Genomic DNA, 16,843 nt, shown 5'->3' on the forward strand with positions numbered 1-16,843 from the left:
GTATTTAACTCATATTCAGATATCTAAGTATACCCAATTATCTTTAAGGTTAGGAAAGAAACAGTTAAGGTTGATTTAATTACAACTAAACTTCATATCCATTTCAATTAGTAAACAGAAAATGGCTAACATGCAATCAGTAAATTCAAGGCGTTTTGCCTATTTAACAAACCAACTAACTAGAACTTGCACTTCGAAGTAATCTGTGTGTAACAGAAGTTTGAGATAGGCCAAAGAGGAAACAAGTTTCAAAATATTTCTACGTGAGAAATCTGAGACCATCAGGTGAGGCTATTTCATACAAATGAACATGTCAGAGCCAAAGGCTCATTATTCATGTAAATGAAACAGGCTACTTAAAACTCCTCGACAAGATGCAGAGGAAAAGTACAGTATTTACCTCGCTCTAGCATGTAAAACTGCAATACTTTGAGAACTTCACAATTAGTGTTGGCACCTATACTTGCCACCAGTATGAACGTCACAATTAGCTATCTACCATGTCTCTAACTTATTCTTACTTCACATACTAACATTAAGAAAATATCCAGGAAGTATGCACTCTTAGGTATCCAACAACCCTGGGGTTAAGTAAAATATTTAAGAGAAATGCCTTATATGCTTTAGTTCCACACAATACAAAATGCTTTATATTCAAGTTCTGATCTTAAACACTACCTAGACAAACAAGAGGAGCTCCTTTACAGTTGTACAATTGGCAGCTTCTGCAGCGATCCCAAGACATATGCCACTGTTTTCCACAGCAGCTTACAGTCGATGTTTCCAGTTCTCATCTGTGTGCAGGAAGTGCCAAAGAATTTCATATTTATGTCAGTCTTCTCCAAAATTCTGAATGCAAAACTTGCCAAGGAAAACATAATTACAGCTCTGTCTTGATAGTGAAATACATGCTCCTTCCTGCTTCTAACAAGTCTCTTACTACACTCCCAAAAAACAGATCACAATGAAGCCTGTCCTTTATGATCACTGAAAATACAGTATTGACCCGGAAAAGCCAGATGAATTTTGACTCCTTTGAACATCATACTTCTCTTAACTTTCATGTGCAAAATGTCCTTGTTAGTAGCAGACACTTTCACTTCTACTTTCTTTGTTATTGCGTACACCAAAAAAAATTTTGAAAAAGACAAACTGAACCAGACACATTCGTGAAACATTTCTGCAGTCAGTTTTCAGAGCAGAACACACGACAAGTAGATAGTTTCACTTAAAAGTATTCACAACCATATGAGAAGCAGCGAAACAATAATTTTTATTCCAATAAGCCTTAGAAATTTTTTAGAGAAAAGAAAAATAAAATAAAGAGAGAGACAAGAGGCCACAAAGTCTGAAAAGTTATTTAAAGTTAATTTCCCTCAACATCCTGCAAATAAGAGTGGCCTGGTAGGAGCTACAGAGCAAAAGCCTGTTTTCCAAACCAAATTGGGCTGACTGATCTTCAGCAACAGGTTGATTGATCTTCAAAATCATCAGACTACTACCTAAAACACTACAGCTGCCTGAAATCTTCACTTCACCCACAGTCAGGCCTGACAGTAAGAAACTAGAGACTGGTTCTTTCACCACAGACAGCAAGGAACTACATCTAGACTTCAAGCAGGTTAACAACATGATAGTATTCTGAAAACTCATATATTCAGATAGTATTCTTAGTCCTCTGACTAAAGTCTTGTCAAACGCTCCACAAACCCAAAAAATTCAGTATCAGAACAACAAACAACAAGATTTAAAGAAGCACTTACTAAAACATTTGTGCTAAAATTAAAAAAAAAAAATTCAAATAATCAACTGCTACTTTCATATTTAAAGAATAAAAGCAATTTGGGTAACAAGACAATGGCTGTCTTGTTTTTTGGCTTCTCTAAGAATGTTAATCTGCTGCCGACAGCACTTTGGGAATAGAAAAGTAGAAGTGGTAAAGAAAAAAAAAAGTAAAAAACAAAAAAGTCATTGTAATTTTACTAACTTCTGGCAGGAAAGAAATTTCAGCCTTAGGATACCACTTAGGAGACTGCAAACCAATACAAATCAACAGAAGAAACACAGTTCAATAAAATCAATTTACAAAGTGAGTCAGTGCCAGCAAAAATTTTGCCAGTCTTCAAGTTGAGAACTCCTCACTTAGTAACACTTCCCAAAAACTTACTGTATGAATTATGATGCAGCTTACCACAACATTATGACATTCTCCTCTAAGCATTTTACCCATATTCTATGTTAGCACTCACTTTAAACATTTTCGCAAAACCAAAAATGAAATGCTAATGGAAAGCAGCAAGTATTTGTCCAACTTTATCTCAAACAGCAGAACCACACTTTGCAGTTTCACAGAACACTAGCAAAACCATATGACTTGGCCACACTGACTCAGAAGTGTCCATCTAGTTCAACCTTGCACAGCGCCAGTTAGCAGCAGGTGATGTAGTACAAAGGGTGATGGCAAGAACAACTTTTCCCTAAAACAACACAGTTTTTGGTTTGCAAAACAGTCCACTAGCATTTCCTAGTTTAATTCTGCCTATTCATGCAGGTGTGCTCTCTCCTTTCCCCTAGGCAAATGGGAGGCAGGGGGAGATACATCTACTTTTAAACCTTCTTCTGTTCTTCAATGAATGTCCCCAGGTCTCATAGCATGAAAATAACTACCAGTTTTCCTATAGTTGCCTCCTTTATAATACTCCTGATTTCAAAGAGGTCTACCACATCCTCACTCGCACCTCCTAAGACCTGAAACCCATTTGGCTGCCACAGTGCTCTTCCATTCCTTCTCCCCTTCACCTCCTTGGCCTTCCTTGCTTCCAGCCCAGGGTTCGTTCGACCTTTAGCCAATTTCAGCAAATTATTCCAGAAAAAATGAACCCAACAACTAAACTGAAATAGCTCAGCATAAGGAATAGGACAAGGCTGAAAGCCTAAACCAGACCTGTAATATATCTTGGCTTTAGTTTCTAAAGAACTACTGCCACAGGTCGGGCCTGTTAAAAACAAGAAGTCCTACTTTCTTTTCATACACAAAAATGTATATACAAAGCACTGGTAAGCTTTATTCAAACCTTTTCTACTTTCACCTATCCTTCCAAGTAACAACAAGTAGTATACAATTACCCTTTCTTCAGAATTTGTAGTATTTCTTCCTGACCAACAACAAGGCTTTTTCCCAAGAACAATCCACTATTGCTCCCAAAAATATCAACTATAACAGCTAATCAGAGCTCCAATTATTCAGTTAAATCAAGTCCGAGTATACACTTGACAGTATGAAAACAGTGAATAAAATAAGCTCCTTCCTCCTTTTTCTCCCTGCCCCCCTTTTTTGCACTTCAACACTACCATCTCATCACCCTGTCACACAATATCATAAAATACCGAGATCTCGGCAAGCAACAGCAGTTTATATTACGTCCCCCTTCATCATCCCACTACACTTCAAACTGCCACTCACTTCTAAGTTAAACAGTATAACGCTTCATTTGTAATCATCTAGTACTGTGAACACGCATCCTCTTTCTTCCCATTAAGACAACATTTTACCTGTGTTTGCTTATCACTCTTTTGTAAGGAAATAGTAGTTTCTTTGGACCTGAAGGTTGTTGTGTACAGAGCTTCCATTTTGTAGAAATAAGGAAGTCTTACCACTCATCAACATCAAGAGAAACCAGAGCCTTGACTACTGTTCACAGGATACTATAAACAGACATGAAGCAACATAAAACAAGTGTCTGAGTTCTTCTGTGACAAAAAAGAAATGCATCACAGATGCACAGTTTCTTAGGAAGGACATTTATTTAATAAAGGAAACAAGCCAGTTTTACTTTGATTCCTTTATAATAAAAGTTTAAAAGCAGTCAATCGGATGCATTCAGAACTCAGATAAGTGTTTGGTTTTTTTTTTCTTTCAAACATCTACAGCTGAATAAGAATGGGACATTTCTTCATTCTTCTGTATTAAGAAAATCACATTAAATCGGTCTTACTTTATAAAAATAATAGTTATGCCAGGTAAGTTATTTTAGTTTTGAGACATGAACACTCTTTTACAATAAATCAACTGTAAAAACCAAATTAACTCCTGAAACAAAGGTTTCATTCAAAAACGTGGATTTTTCTATAAGCTAACTTCTTATCATCTATGATAACTAATCTCTTTAAGAAGCCCTACTAAATATTGGCTGTACTGCTAATCTAAAAGTCTCCCTTCGCAAGTTTTATGGATTGCTGAAGTGTTTCCTGACCAACTTTGAATGCCATTTTTCAACTTCACAGTTGGTAACATCTGCGCAAAACATTTGTTTTCATGACTAGCTAAATCTCCCTTACCCACCTTTCTCAATCACAATTTACTTGGCATGCATGGACTTCTGCCAAAATGAGTAACACTACCTTTCTCCAACACTGGTATCTTCTCACAGATGCCCTTGTGCAGCTGTGCACTGACCAGAAGCAAGGATCTGATCCTGCTGAAAAAAAATTCAATTAATTCCCCCAAACCAGCACACCTCCAGCCACAAAAATGTTAAGGGAGCAGCTGGAACACATGAAATAGGGAGGGCGGGAGAGAAAGTAACAAGCACAAAGCAAAAGAATCCCTTTCTGCAGCAACAGCCCACACCAAGGTCAGTTAAAATTGACAACAACGTGACATCCTTCAAAGACTGCAGAGCTACAGGTCTCATATCACTGCCTGCAACACAACCAATATAAGACCAATTATTGAGAGTGCAGTTCCATAAGACCAAAGCATTAATTTACTTAAAATGCAGTCTTAGAAAGAAATACCAGAGAATATGTAATACAGGTTCATACACTGAAGTCAACTGAATAAATTTCATTGTCTCTTATCTGTACTTTAGACTGACATTCCTTCACTCTTTCCAAAGTAACTACAACACCCTCTATGGCTCTGATAGCAGCGTTTCAGTAGATTTATTCAGGGAACATGAATCAGGTAGGAGAGAAGACATTGAAGCAGCCATGTTCCAAAACAGTACTGGCAAAGTTAAGTATTTAAAGGAAAAAAAATTAAATATACTCTGGAGAAGACAAAGCTGTCTTGCTGCATTTAATTTGCAACTAAAAATTCCAAGTAGAAAAGGATATAAATATATTTTTTCCTTCCTGTCACATCATTATGTAAGCTTTGGAGCTACATGATATTACATAGTCTAATTCTCATATTTAGCAAAACAGTAAACAATACTTAGCACTAAAAAAAAAGGAACTTCATTTTCACTTCAAAATAATTTTTAAGTCTTTAGGCAATGAAAATTACTTAAAACAGCAGTATTTTTCATATAGGCATAGAACATTACAGCAAGAAGTTATCTTGCAACCTTCTATACATAGCAATCCAGAATTAAAACTACAGCAGAAGGAAGTCTCCTACTCAGAATAATTAACTTTTGCAATTGTTTCAAAATCATCACAGACCACGTGGTTTGAGGTGTTTTGTTTATTTGTTAACAATGTAATACTCATTGTTTGCTGTTCCTCAACAAAAAATACTGGATAGCATTTCAAATTGAGGAAAAACTAATCAAACTTGTCATTTTCAGACTATAGCTAGAAAAAAAAAAACAACATAAGACTTACTCTTTTTATTTGCTTTAGATCTAGGGATACAAACAGAAACTTCACCTGTTTGCTGCATCCAGTGAGGGTAGGAGGGAGGAATGCATTTCAAATAAAATCTTGTGGTTGGGACAAAAAAATTTCAGCAGATTGACAAAAGGTATGTTGATAACTTCCTAGCAAAGCTCACTGAACATATTTCTACATGTAAACAGAGACTGTAGTGTAAATCTCAAAAGGAAAACAAAAATCACTTATTGAGCCATTCACTCAATTCATCAAATGCTACACACCAAAAAAAAAAAAAAAAACCAAGAAACATTCAGGAGTTATTGATGATCAATCTCAATGGGAGCCGAGAGGAGTTATTTACTATTAAGAAGAAAACAACATCTGTGTGAAAATTTCCTTTCTGAAGATCATATTTAGTTCTAATTCAGTCACTAATTCAGTTCAGAGTCACCTGATGGAACTGAAGAGAAAGGAAAAAAAAAAACACAAAACAGCAACAACAACAAAAAAACCCCACCAAAACAAAAAAAAACCACACATACGTTTACTTGCGTAACATTACTACATGTCATTAATAATTACATACAGCTAACCTCTTCCTTTACTCTAAACCACAAAACAAAAAAGAACTTTCATTCCACACCTTCACATATGGGAAATTTCCCGTTTTAAGGAGAAAGTACTCAGAGCTTAGAAATCCAAAATGTCTACACCAAATTTTTATTCCACAAAACCCTGTTTAAATTAATACTACACCACAAGGTTGTTTGCTTTTAAACACTGCTTTAAATAGGTTTAGATAAAATACTGTTTAATGTTCATCTCCGTTTTAGAAGCTGAGCACATGAACATTTGTTACAAATGAACAATAACCACAGAAACAAAGTACACACTAAACAAAAAAAAAAATCAAGTATTAAAATTTTAACTGGAGACAGTACCAGAGGGCTGGGCTGCTTATGGTTTTTAAACGCCTCATGATGCAGAAGAAAATGTAGGAAACAGAAAGCATAGCCTCGAGGAAAAGGATTAAAGCTATCTTTGCATTCCTATAGAGTCTGAGCTACTGCGAAAGTTAAAGCTTCATAAAATCCAAGCAGCCCCAACCCCCATTCCAGTTTCCACAAGTTTCTATGATGTTGCTTGTGGTTTGTGATACAAACTGCAAGTCAGTGACAGGTTCCCTCCCACCTCTGCATCCAGGAATCACCAGAGGGGCAAGATTTGCCTGCAGTAGTGTAACACTATCTGCATACAACAGAAGTTTTCTCCTGATACACTTCAGAATCTTCGCTAGAGACCACAAGAATTAGATTTAAGAGAAAAGTTCAAAAAGGTCAGTGGTTCTTACCTCTTAATTCAAATTCTGTTGACTCAAGTGAGTTACCAGTGCTGTTCTAGTGAGTGCTGTTAACTCAAATTCTTAACTGTTCTGACAAACACATTATCTTCAATTTTCAAGACAGATTTTATTTAAAATTCTGGAGTCCTTTTCATTATACAGATTTAAGAAATCATCTGACAGATCTCTGAAAAATGCGTGATTTTGGAACTGCCAGGAAAGGGAGCAAGGTCCAGAAGAAGCAAAAAAAGAGGAAAAAAGTATGAAAGATATAGAAATAAAATCTCTTCAGTTAAGTTTGAAGTGCTTACAGAAATCACATTCTCTTTATGCTTATTCTAAATCTTAACAATGCATTACCATTTTATTCACCCCCTCCCTCCCTCAGAAATGCAAAGACAGTTTCCATAGTAACAGGAGAGACTTAGTAGTATCCAAAGGCAGCGTAACACTAACTTATGTAATAACTTGGAACTCACCTTGGTTTGTAAAATGCTTACGTGCTTATTTTAAGACAACATACATAGTGGTTATTTACTCTTAACGCACGCCATATGTGGTCAAGATAAACATCTCAAGTTCCTGTATCTTAATAAGCCAGTTTCACAGACAGGCTGTAACAGACTAATCCCAGTGAAGTCTTCTCCTATATTGTGATTTTTACAGTAAACTGAGTCAACTCTGACAAAGTAATACACTTTTGACTTCTGAGTGTTTGATAATGCATTAAAAATTACAAAAAAAAAAAAAGCTGTAGTAATTTTCCTAGCTTTCCCACAATTTCACAGCTCTTTGCAATATGGTCCTCTCCTCCAATGCCGATTGAGAACAGACATGAAATACAAAAAGACGTACAAGTTACAGCACACAAGCTACAAATCAATTAAAAGGTTATCAAATTGCTTACTTCATACAAACTTCTGAAAAAGGAAAACAGATTTTTAGGTGTTTTTCATAGTGATACTATCATTATGGGAAATCTTACCAAGATCAACTGCCTCTGCTATTTAGTCCAGTCCTCCTTTGACAAATACATGGCAGCTCAACCCAGTTATGATAGATCAGTATCACTGAGGTTAGTTAGAAAAAAATGAGTCATGCCCAAGTCGCGTAGGAGCAGCTAGCCAGAATCTGGTAGGAGGTCCCCAGAAAAGCAGAACTGTCTTCAGAAAGCTTATAGCTGAAAGGGCAACACAAAAACCTGCTCATGGAGGGATGATACTGAGTCAAAGAATTTCATGGAAGAAGACTGAGGGGTTTTAAGAAAAGGTCAGCTACAGACTACTGTAAGACAAGAAAAAGAAAACATCAGCTAAATAGCATGTCTAATTCCCAACAGTAAGACCAGAGAAATCTTCAGAAGAGGTGAAGTTGACGGTCAAGGAAAACAGCTCACAGGACAGCAGAAGGTGCAGAACGTTCTAGCAGAAGCACTGAAGAGTTACAATGAAAACACCAGGCCAAGATTTTTCCTGGTTGACTGGTTTTTAATATTAGTTTCAAAAATCTCTACAAATACAGCCAACTAAAGCCATTTCAGCTATATCTTGTAGTTATGACAATTCACCAACTGCTGATGGAGCTATCAAAACCCTGAAATCTTGTTGCACAAGATTTCTATGCTGGATTTCTCCTATTGCTGAGTTTCTCCTATTCTTTATCACTAAAAATAAAAAATACGCGTAGAAATTAAAAACCCAACGAAACTGAGATCAGAGCAGAAGCTAATAATATTTCAGGGACAGATGACTGCATTGAGATGCTGACAGAAAGTAAATGACAGCTTGACTTAGACTTTCATCCTCCCAAAAGAAACAGTAAGACCAGATCTTGAAGAGCTTAGAGATAAACAAATAGAAGTAATGGAATAAATAAAACCTGAAACAGTCAGTTTTCATCACTAGAGAAGTCTACCAGCCTTAAAAAGTAGTTTGCTAGGGAAGCGATAGAAGTCTCACAGCTCATAAACTTTTAAGACCAGTGCGTGCCAAAATAATCACCCAAAGATCATTTTGCTACATAACCAAAAGTCACTGCACTCTTTGTATTACTCCACCATACATGAAGTCTTTTACACAACCACCAAATCCCAAATGGATTATTCAAGCCCAGAAAGGTCACTACTGCCATTTCACAGTCAGCTTGGTGATGCAATTTTAGGGACATCTTAGGCTCATGCTGTCACAGGTGTCAGGCCACCCTTCTCTACTGCCGACCCCACCTGCACATCCCATCCTCTCTTCTCTGCACTGGTGCTAGCGCTTAAAGCATGTCAGCTATGAAATTCCACCAGTTTTTCTGTTGCCTGCATTTATTTTCACGTTCCTGCAAGCTAAAGCAGCAGACAGTGCTCATCACAACACCGGGGGCAAACAGAGTACACAGCAGAAAGGCAGCAAGAACTCCCTCCCTCCTTGTGGACTGCGAGTATTGGGATGAGGGCACCTATTCCTACCAACTGTCTTGTGCTAACAATATTGCTTGCATGGCCAGCTGGAGCCAACTCCAAAGAAGAAAGCCACCCAACATTAGAATGGCTTAAACCCATTGTGAAGCTGCAGCTAGAAATACATGTTTTCTAGAAACTCTCACTTCTCAAATGCCAAAGTCTGATTAACTTGAAGAGCTCGGAGTGTTAAGATGATGGATAAGCTCCAGAATGGGAACTAAATTAAAAGAAAAAATATTTGAATGACTTTCAGGAAAAGGTTACATTACATTGTCCATTGTTTCTTCAGTAAATCCAATGTAGCACTGTAGTTTAAAACAGTCTAGCTCAATATTATAAGCCATTATTTGAGAGAAATTTATTAGCCAAATACAGGTCCAGGTTCTCTGTCTCATCTGAAAGGTAGCCAAATTAATCCATGATCATGGATTCAATTTAGACTTTTAAACAAGAAAAGAATCCACAATTACTCAGAATTGCAAAGCAACTCAATTAAAAGTCAAGGAACAAACAATGTGAAAACCCAGTGTTATCTTCAGGCTCAGAACACAAGGTTAAAGCTTAAAGCTTTCTAACAAATTAAGTAGTGAACGAGCAGAGCTAAATTAATAGAAAATAGTTTCATGGTGTTCCATCCAGTGGAAACAGCTTTGTTGATCTGATCTTCAAAACTGTGACTAAATACCTTCAGCACAGATGTTACATATGCACTTGTCACTTATAAATTACTATTTAAAGGGAACACATACACAGGAAAACAGTAATGATAATCTATACAAACAACCAAGTAAATCCCTGAATATCTGATGAAATATGTCAGGAGTAGAATCTTAGGCTCTATCCTAGTCCTACAATTCATTGTACACCTCTTTTTTGTCAAGAGTCTAGACTATCTTTGCCAGCTTCTTCTCTAACTCAATAAAACCCTCCAATAATGGGAACTCATTGAACAGTCTATGTAATTTGACTGTTACGGGTAAAAACTTTCCAGCCTGTATTTAACCTAAATCTCTCCCACTATAACTTACTTCCTCTTAAATGACATCTTAACCACAGAGAAAATGGAAAAAAGTTTTAAAAAAAAATCAATACACTTCTGTGAATTATTTCTAACATACACACCCCTCCCACATTCTTTTCTACCCCTCAAAATAAAGCAATACTTTAATTTTTTTTTTTTTTTTTTGCATCAGTCACAGGTTCTGAGCCTCTCAATCCAGTTTGCAACTTTGCTCTGTATGATTTGGATTAACACTCAAAACTAGACACAAAAGTGTAATCAGAAAGTAAAAAAAAATGAAAGCTTTCTGTAATTTAAACTGGATCAACACATCCCAGTATAGCACCCATTTTTGCCAGCTGCATAATGTTGCTTCTTCAGATCAATTTGTGACTAGAAGTCCTGTATTACTTCCTACAGCTATGCTGCCCATACACCTCTATTTGAGCATCCGATTTTCTAGTGCAGCATTTTATATTTAGCAGCTTTTTCTCTTCTGGATTGTACTTCTCAAACCTATCCAAATGACCAAATTAAAACTTTATTCTATTCTTCTCCAGATGAGTGTTGGCAATTCCTCCTAACTTCATGGCACACCTGCAACTTTTATATTTTGATGAAATAATGATAGATAATGTAACTAAAATCACCCCCTGAACACGTCGCCTCATTTTCTCCTCCCAACCTTCAAGAGTTCTTCCACCTTTGCAAGAGTAATGTAAAACTATTTGGGGGTTAGTTACCACAAAGAGGCAAACAACTTGCGTGATCAACTGAATCACTATATTTATCAAGCAGGTGAAGATGCAACTATGTTAAAAACCTGCTAAAGATTTAAATTGATTCTAAGATGGCAAGACGGCTCTTAATCATATGTATTTTCCAGACCAAACTGTCACGTAACACAATAAATCCACTTACAACATGTTAGATTTCTCAAATAAATGTATTTCTTTGCCAGATTCATTGCTGGGAGTGGGAAGGAGGCACTCTGACAGCTGACAAGTATCTCAGTACTTTCACAGTCCATAAAAAAATTATTTTTTTCCATACAGACTGACACATCAAAATTGATCAAGCGTGAAATGTAGACAGCATCAGCACTATACATAGCAAGAACCGTTTAATACCACCTACAACCAGATTAATTACGGTCTCGAGAAAAAAAAAAAAAAAAAGAAGAAAAGCTGTTCCAACACAGCATTTTCACAACACCCTTGGGAGGTATGAATGCTGCTTTACAGAGTGCGGATGTTCCAACTTCCTTAGTTTACACGGCAGGCCAACACATTGGACAACTTAAATTTCAGAAATGCTGTGTCCTCAAACAGTATCACTAGATCATGCAGCCTTGCATCTCCATCTCAGAGCTACTTCAGGAATACTGGAAAAAAAACCTACTGTTTCATTAATTATGATCAAAATTCATGGTTTTAAACTGTTACGTTGAGAAGAAACTCAAGCATGTCTCACCCACTGAAGTTCAGTAATTTTAGCTCAGGATGTCAAGACTATTCTAAACAACATCAGAAGTTTTTCTCTATTAACAGATGCAAACTACTTCGTTTTTTTTTTCCTCTTCCACCTTCGGCACTGTCTCTCCAATTAGAGAGCTTTTTGAAAAGCACATTATGAGACATGACAAACTTCTAAACGTTTTGGAGTGTTTTCTAACATAAAAATCCCATTTTCCTAAATGAACAGTCTAAAGACCATAAAGCTTTCCTACTGTTCATTACAAGATAGATTCAGCATGTGTAGAAGCAATTCGGAGCCGCCAAAGCCCGCTGAAATTAGATTTTAAATGTTTCAGTGCAACTGCTGGTTTTAACTGCAGGAATTACCATTTGCCGTAAGTACGGTAGCACGAGCACCTTCACTTTTTTAAATAAGAATTGAGTGAAGGCGAAAAAGCTTTCCACACCTTTCCGGCGAACTCAAACCCCGCTGAGGGCAGGGGACGGGCGGCTTTGTCACCGCAGCACCGCGCTCCCGGGCGGCGCGGCAGCCGGCTGTGGTGCCATATGGCAGGACCCGCAGCTTCGCCGGGGCGGGTCCCCTCACCTCCTCTTCCCTCCCCCCCGCCCCGGGCCGCGGCAGCCGCCCCGCCGGTGCGGGAGCCGAAGCGGGGGCGCACGGCGGCCCGCGGCCCGGCTGGCGCCGCCCGAGAAGCCCGCCTGCCCGGGCGGCAGCCGACGCGGAAGCGGCGGCTCCGGATCTCAACAATATCGCTATTCAACCGGATCCTGCGAACACCCTGCGGCGGGCTCCCTTCCCGGGAGGGGCGGCGGGGCCAGCCCCCGCCGGGGCAGTACCGCAGTGCCGCCGCCGCAGCCGGACCCCCTGCAGACCGGCCCGCCGCAGAGCCGCAGCGGGGCTGACCCCGCGGCGGAGGGGTGGAGACGGCTCAGGGTCCCCCAAAGCACCGCGGGCCCGGCCGGGCGGAGCAGGGTCCCCGCAGGAAGGCGCCGTTTCCCGTCCCCCCCGGCCTCCCCCGCCGGCGGGATGCTCCCCCCGCCCCGCCGGTGGCGCGCGCGGGAGCCGTTACCTGTCACAACCGCCTCCGCCGCAGAGGAGGCGGCGGCGGCGGCTCCTCCTCGTCCTCCCCGCCGGCCGCCGCCAACGTCCGCAGCCTCCAGCTCGCATCCCCCGCCGGAGGCAGCGGCGGGCAGGAGCAGCCCCAGCAGAAACAGACAGGTCGGCACCGGGGTCGCGGCCGCCCGCCCGCCGGGCGCTCGGAGCCCGCTCATCGGTCCCGCCGCTGCGGCCAAGCGAAGGGAGGGAGGGAAGGAAGGAAGGGGCTGGAGCTCCGCCGCTGCAACGCTGCCCGCTCCGGCGGCACGAACCCGCCTCAGTGCCGGCCCCACGCTGCCCCCCGCCGCTTCCGGCGGCCGCCACCGACCCGCCCGGGCGACACGTCACCGCGCCATGACGTCACCGGGGAGGGGGCGGGAGGCGGGCGGCCGCGGCGGGATCGGGCCCGCGGGCGGGGGTCCCCGCGGAGCGCGGATGGGAACCGGCCGCTGAGCCGGGTTCGGGAGCGGCACAGCGCCTTGCAGCGAGGGTACGGGGAGGGGAAAAGGAGACCTTGGAGTCTGTTAAATGTGCCCTTATCACAGCAACACCGCGACAAATGCGGTCACCTGAGGGGAGCTTTCGGAAGGGAAAGGGTGCCTGAAAGAAGTTACGGTTCGGCCTGTGCTACAGCTCTTTCTAAAGGAAAAAAAAAAAAATAGAATTATGTTTTACATATGATCCCGTACCACTGAAATTCGGAAAACTAAGCACTCACAGAGATTAAACCCTGGTTTAATTGTGTTGAGAACCTCGGCAAAAGAATCCAAAAAAAACCTTTTGCTTAAGACATTCCCGTCAAGCCCCTGAACGGGACTAAAATCTACATCGTGCTTCGTCCTGTCCAAATCTGTGGGATTTTCAACCAGTTTGTTTTGAGTCATTTAACCAAGAATAACACAGCTTTACAGACCAAAGCCAGCCCCAGGTGCACAAGGGAAAACGATGCAGCGTGGATGGTAAAAGCCACATAAACGTTATATTCACTATTAACTGTTGCCATCACCTGAGAAAGAACAGAAGTGTTTTGAAAGGGTCCTGAGAAAAGCCTTTCCCTGCTTCACAAAGCCCACAGGAGATAGGAGCATCAAATGGAGTGGCACAAGCTGATTTCACGGGTCAGCAGAATCCAGAAAGCTAACTGTGAAACTGTTACAACATTATTAAATGCCGCAGGAAATAATTTCTCTAGCAAGACAGTTAACATGCACATTGCATCCCAGCTGAAACATATTTGAATGCAAAAAAAAAAAAAAAGACCCACAGAACTTTAAAGTAGTCATGTAGCATATGAAGATTTGGAAAATGTGTCTAAACCTAACAAATTGTGTTTGAATTGTAAAGCCTGTGTGTAGCCTTGTAATTTCTGCTGTGGAATACAACAGCCTTTAAGGACCGTCAGCATCTGTCCAGGTCTTGTGCAAAGAGAACAACAAAATGCCTGCGACTTAGGAAAGCTTGTTCAGTGTTGTTTACCTTTAGGGAGGGGAGCTGGAGCAGAGTAAATGGAAACAAAGAAACCAGCTGCTCAATTGATTAATTAGTTAATTTTAAAATACAAAGAGAGAGGTGTTTGTTGGAGGGTACATGAAGGAGGCAAGTTTCTTGGATGAGTGGGAACTGTTTTGATCAAGAGCCACTGAAGTCCAAGGATGTGGACTGTATGAGTGCTATAGAGGAATGCCATACGTCAGAACAGCTGTGAGATTAGGACACTGACAGAGCACTTCCGTGGGCCTGAAGTAGAAAATGAACCTTGTTAAAATGCCTCTTGCAACATCAGTTCATTTTCACCTCTTGCTTTCAACTACAAGTCTCACAATCAGGAAGCATGGAACAGATTGTTTTCAAGCAATGCTTGTGTTCTGGGGATGGGGTAGGTCACTGCTGGTCAGGGCATCTTAGCAGAAGATCTCACGGTGAGAAGCGTATTAACTGGAAATACCTCTTGGTACACTTCGTATTGTGCAGACTCAGCTGCATAAGCTCAGAATCAGGGAAGGTACCAACCTTGGGCTGCAGCCTAACCCATTAATCCTGAGAAACCTGGATGACTTGTGGTTTCAATATGAGGACCCAAATACTGCAAGTGCCCTGCAAGGCTCAATCTCAGAATCACAGAATAATTTGTGACCTCTAGAGGTCATCTGGTCTAACCCTCCTGCTCAGCCCTGAGGAACACCACTCATTACCACATGCCAGTTTCACTTTGAACTGCTGACCACTACTTTTTGAGTAGAGTGATCCAGACTCTTTTCCACTCACTTATCCAGTCCACACCTCCTCTGCGGGACTACAAAGATGCTGTGTGGCCATGTGGATACTGTGGCAAAAACCCGGCTAAAATCTTATCACCTCATCCACAGAGCCAGTCATCTCATCATAGAAGACAATCATGTTGGTAGAATTGTGCTAGTTTTTCTGAATGAACTTCTTGTCCTTTGTCATCCTGGAAATGGCTTGCAGAAAGATTTGCTTCTTGATCTTCTCTAAGAGCAGGGCTGGGTAAGGATGACTGTCCTGTAGTTTCCTGCACCTTGCTTTGACAATAGATGTGACATTTGTTTTTTTTTTTTCCAGTAACTGGAAATCCCATCGGATTGCCACAGCCTTTTAAAGGTGATAGAAATCAGCACAACGGCTTTCAGTCAGCTTCCTCAGCACCTTCACAAGCACCTCCTGTCCAGCCCTAAGGACTTGTAAATGTCTGGTTTGCCAAAGTGGCCCTAATTCAATCTTCCTCTCCAGCTGGTAGTAATCTCCTACAGTAGTCTCCTAGTACTACTACATTTAGTAGTGGTCTCCTCCTCTAAAGTTTGCTAGTAGGCATAGAGATCTGTGAGGCCTGAAGGCTGACCTTGCTCATAAAGGACAAGGGAAAGAGGTCTTTGAGTATCTCAGCCTTTTCCTGGTCCTTCCTCACTAGGTCACCTACCCCATCCAGCAGTAGAGCCTGTGGTTCTTAGGGTTAGTATGCTTGTAATGAAAACAATTCAGATTGTTCACTCTGACTCTGGGTGTAGACAGCTGTAATAGAAGGGCTGGAATTGGTGTGAATGGAGAATGAATGGTGATGTCTGGGCATGAGGGCAGCAGATGCAGTAAAAAAAGTGGCCTGTGCTAAGGGCACGCAAATTATCGGGTCGTCAAGACCCCAGGGCATCCGTGTGCAGTTTCACAAGACACCCAGATCTAGAGAAAAACAGCAATAAATAAATCCTGATGACTCACAGAGGTGGGACAGGATGGAGACACTGATCACTATCAGCTGCTCAAGGCTACAGAGAGAAATATCCAAAAATCTGTGCCTGGCTGACAGCCTAAGAAGAACCCAGGAGACATCACTTCACCTCCATGAAATTGCAGTGGATGCTGGACCTAACACCTGGTCATGGGCATCGAAGCGCTGGGAGGGCAGCCTGATCACCGCTGCCTTGGTGCTCCGTGGCTGTGCAGACTTGCTGGACAGGCCCATCCCGGTGCTCCTGAGTGCAATGACACCCTGAGGGTGTGAGCGAGAGTTAAAGTGTTTATCTATTATATGTTTATATGTTTATCTTTTTGCAGAGAGAAAACTAGTCTCAAGGTCTAGAGTGCAGCCATTTATGTTACTTTCAGTCAGGAGTTCTGCTCCTACAGTCCTGGTCAAATTTTCCATTCTCTGAGTGTACTTTTTATGGATAACCTGAGACACTTTCTGAGTCCTGTCCTCCATGCTTCCACCAATCTTCAGAGTAGAAAGCTATTTTTTTGTATAGTGTATATTTTACTGCTTTGAGTTGCCATTTCTGTCAGCAGTTTTATCACCTACCTTGCCTTGTTGTGCACATTGATTTATCTAAACAGAAAAGGGGAGAGGAAATAATCTTCAGAGATG

At 41.0% G+C, this 16,843-nt stretch overlaps 1 protein-coding gene across 2 annotated transcripts in view; it reads right to left on the bottom strand.

Annotated features, from left to right (window-relative positions):
* The window catches only part of STIM2 (stromal interaction molecule 2), a 68,673-nt gene extending 55,468 nt beyond the window's left edge, over positions 1–13,205 (bottom strand). For both annotated transcript variants that reach the window (XM_086746770.1, XM_086746771.1), the window contains exon 1: positions 12,941–13,205. In XM_086746770.1, the coding sequence (XP_086602896.1) occupies positions 12,941–13,142 (202 nt within the window). In that variant the 5' untranslated portion in view covers positions 13,143–13,205. The remainder of the gene's footprint in view (positions 1–12,940) is intronic.
* Between the last annotated feature and the right edge of the window lie 3,638 nt (positions 13,206–16,843).

Source organism: Chlamydotis macqueenii, chromosome 4 (assembly GCF_036417535.1).
Source record: "Chlamydotis macqueenii isolate bChlMac1 chromosome 4, bChlMac1.mat, whole genome shotgun sequence".
Lineage (NCBI taxonomy): Eukaryota > Metazoa > Chordata > Aves > Otidiformes > Otididae > Chlamydotis > Chlamydotis macqueenii.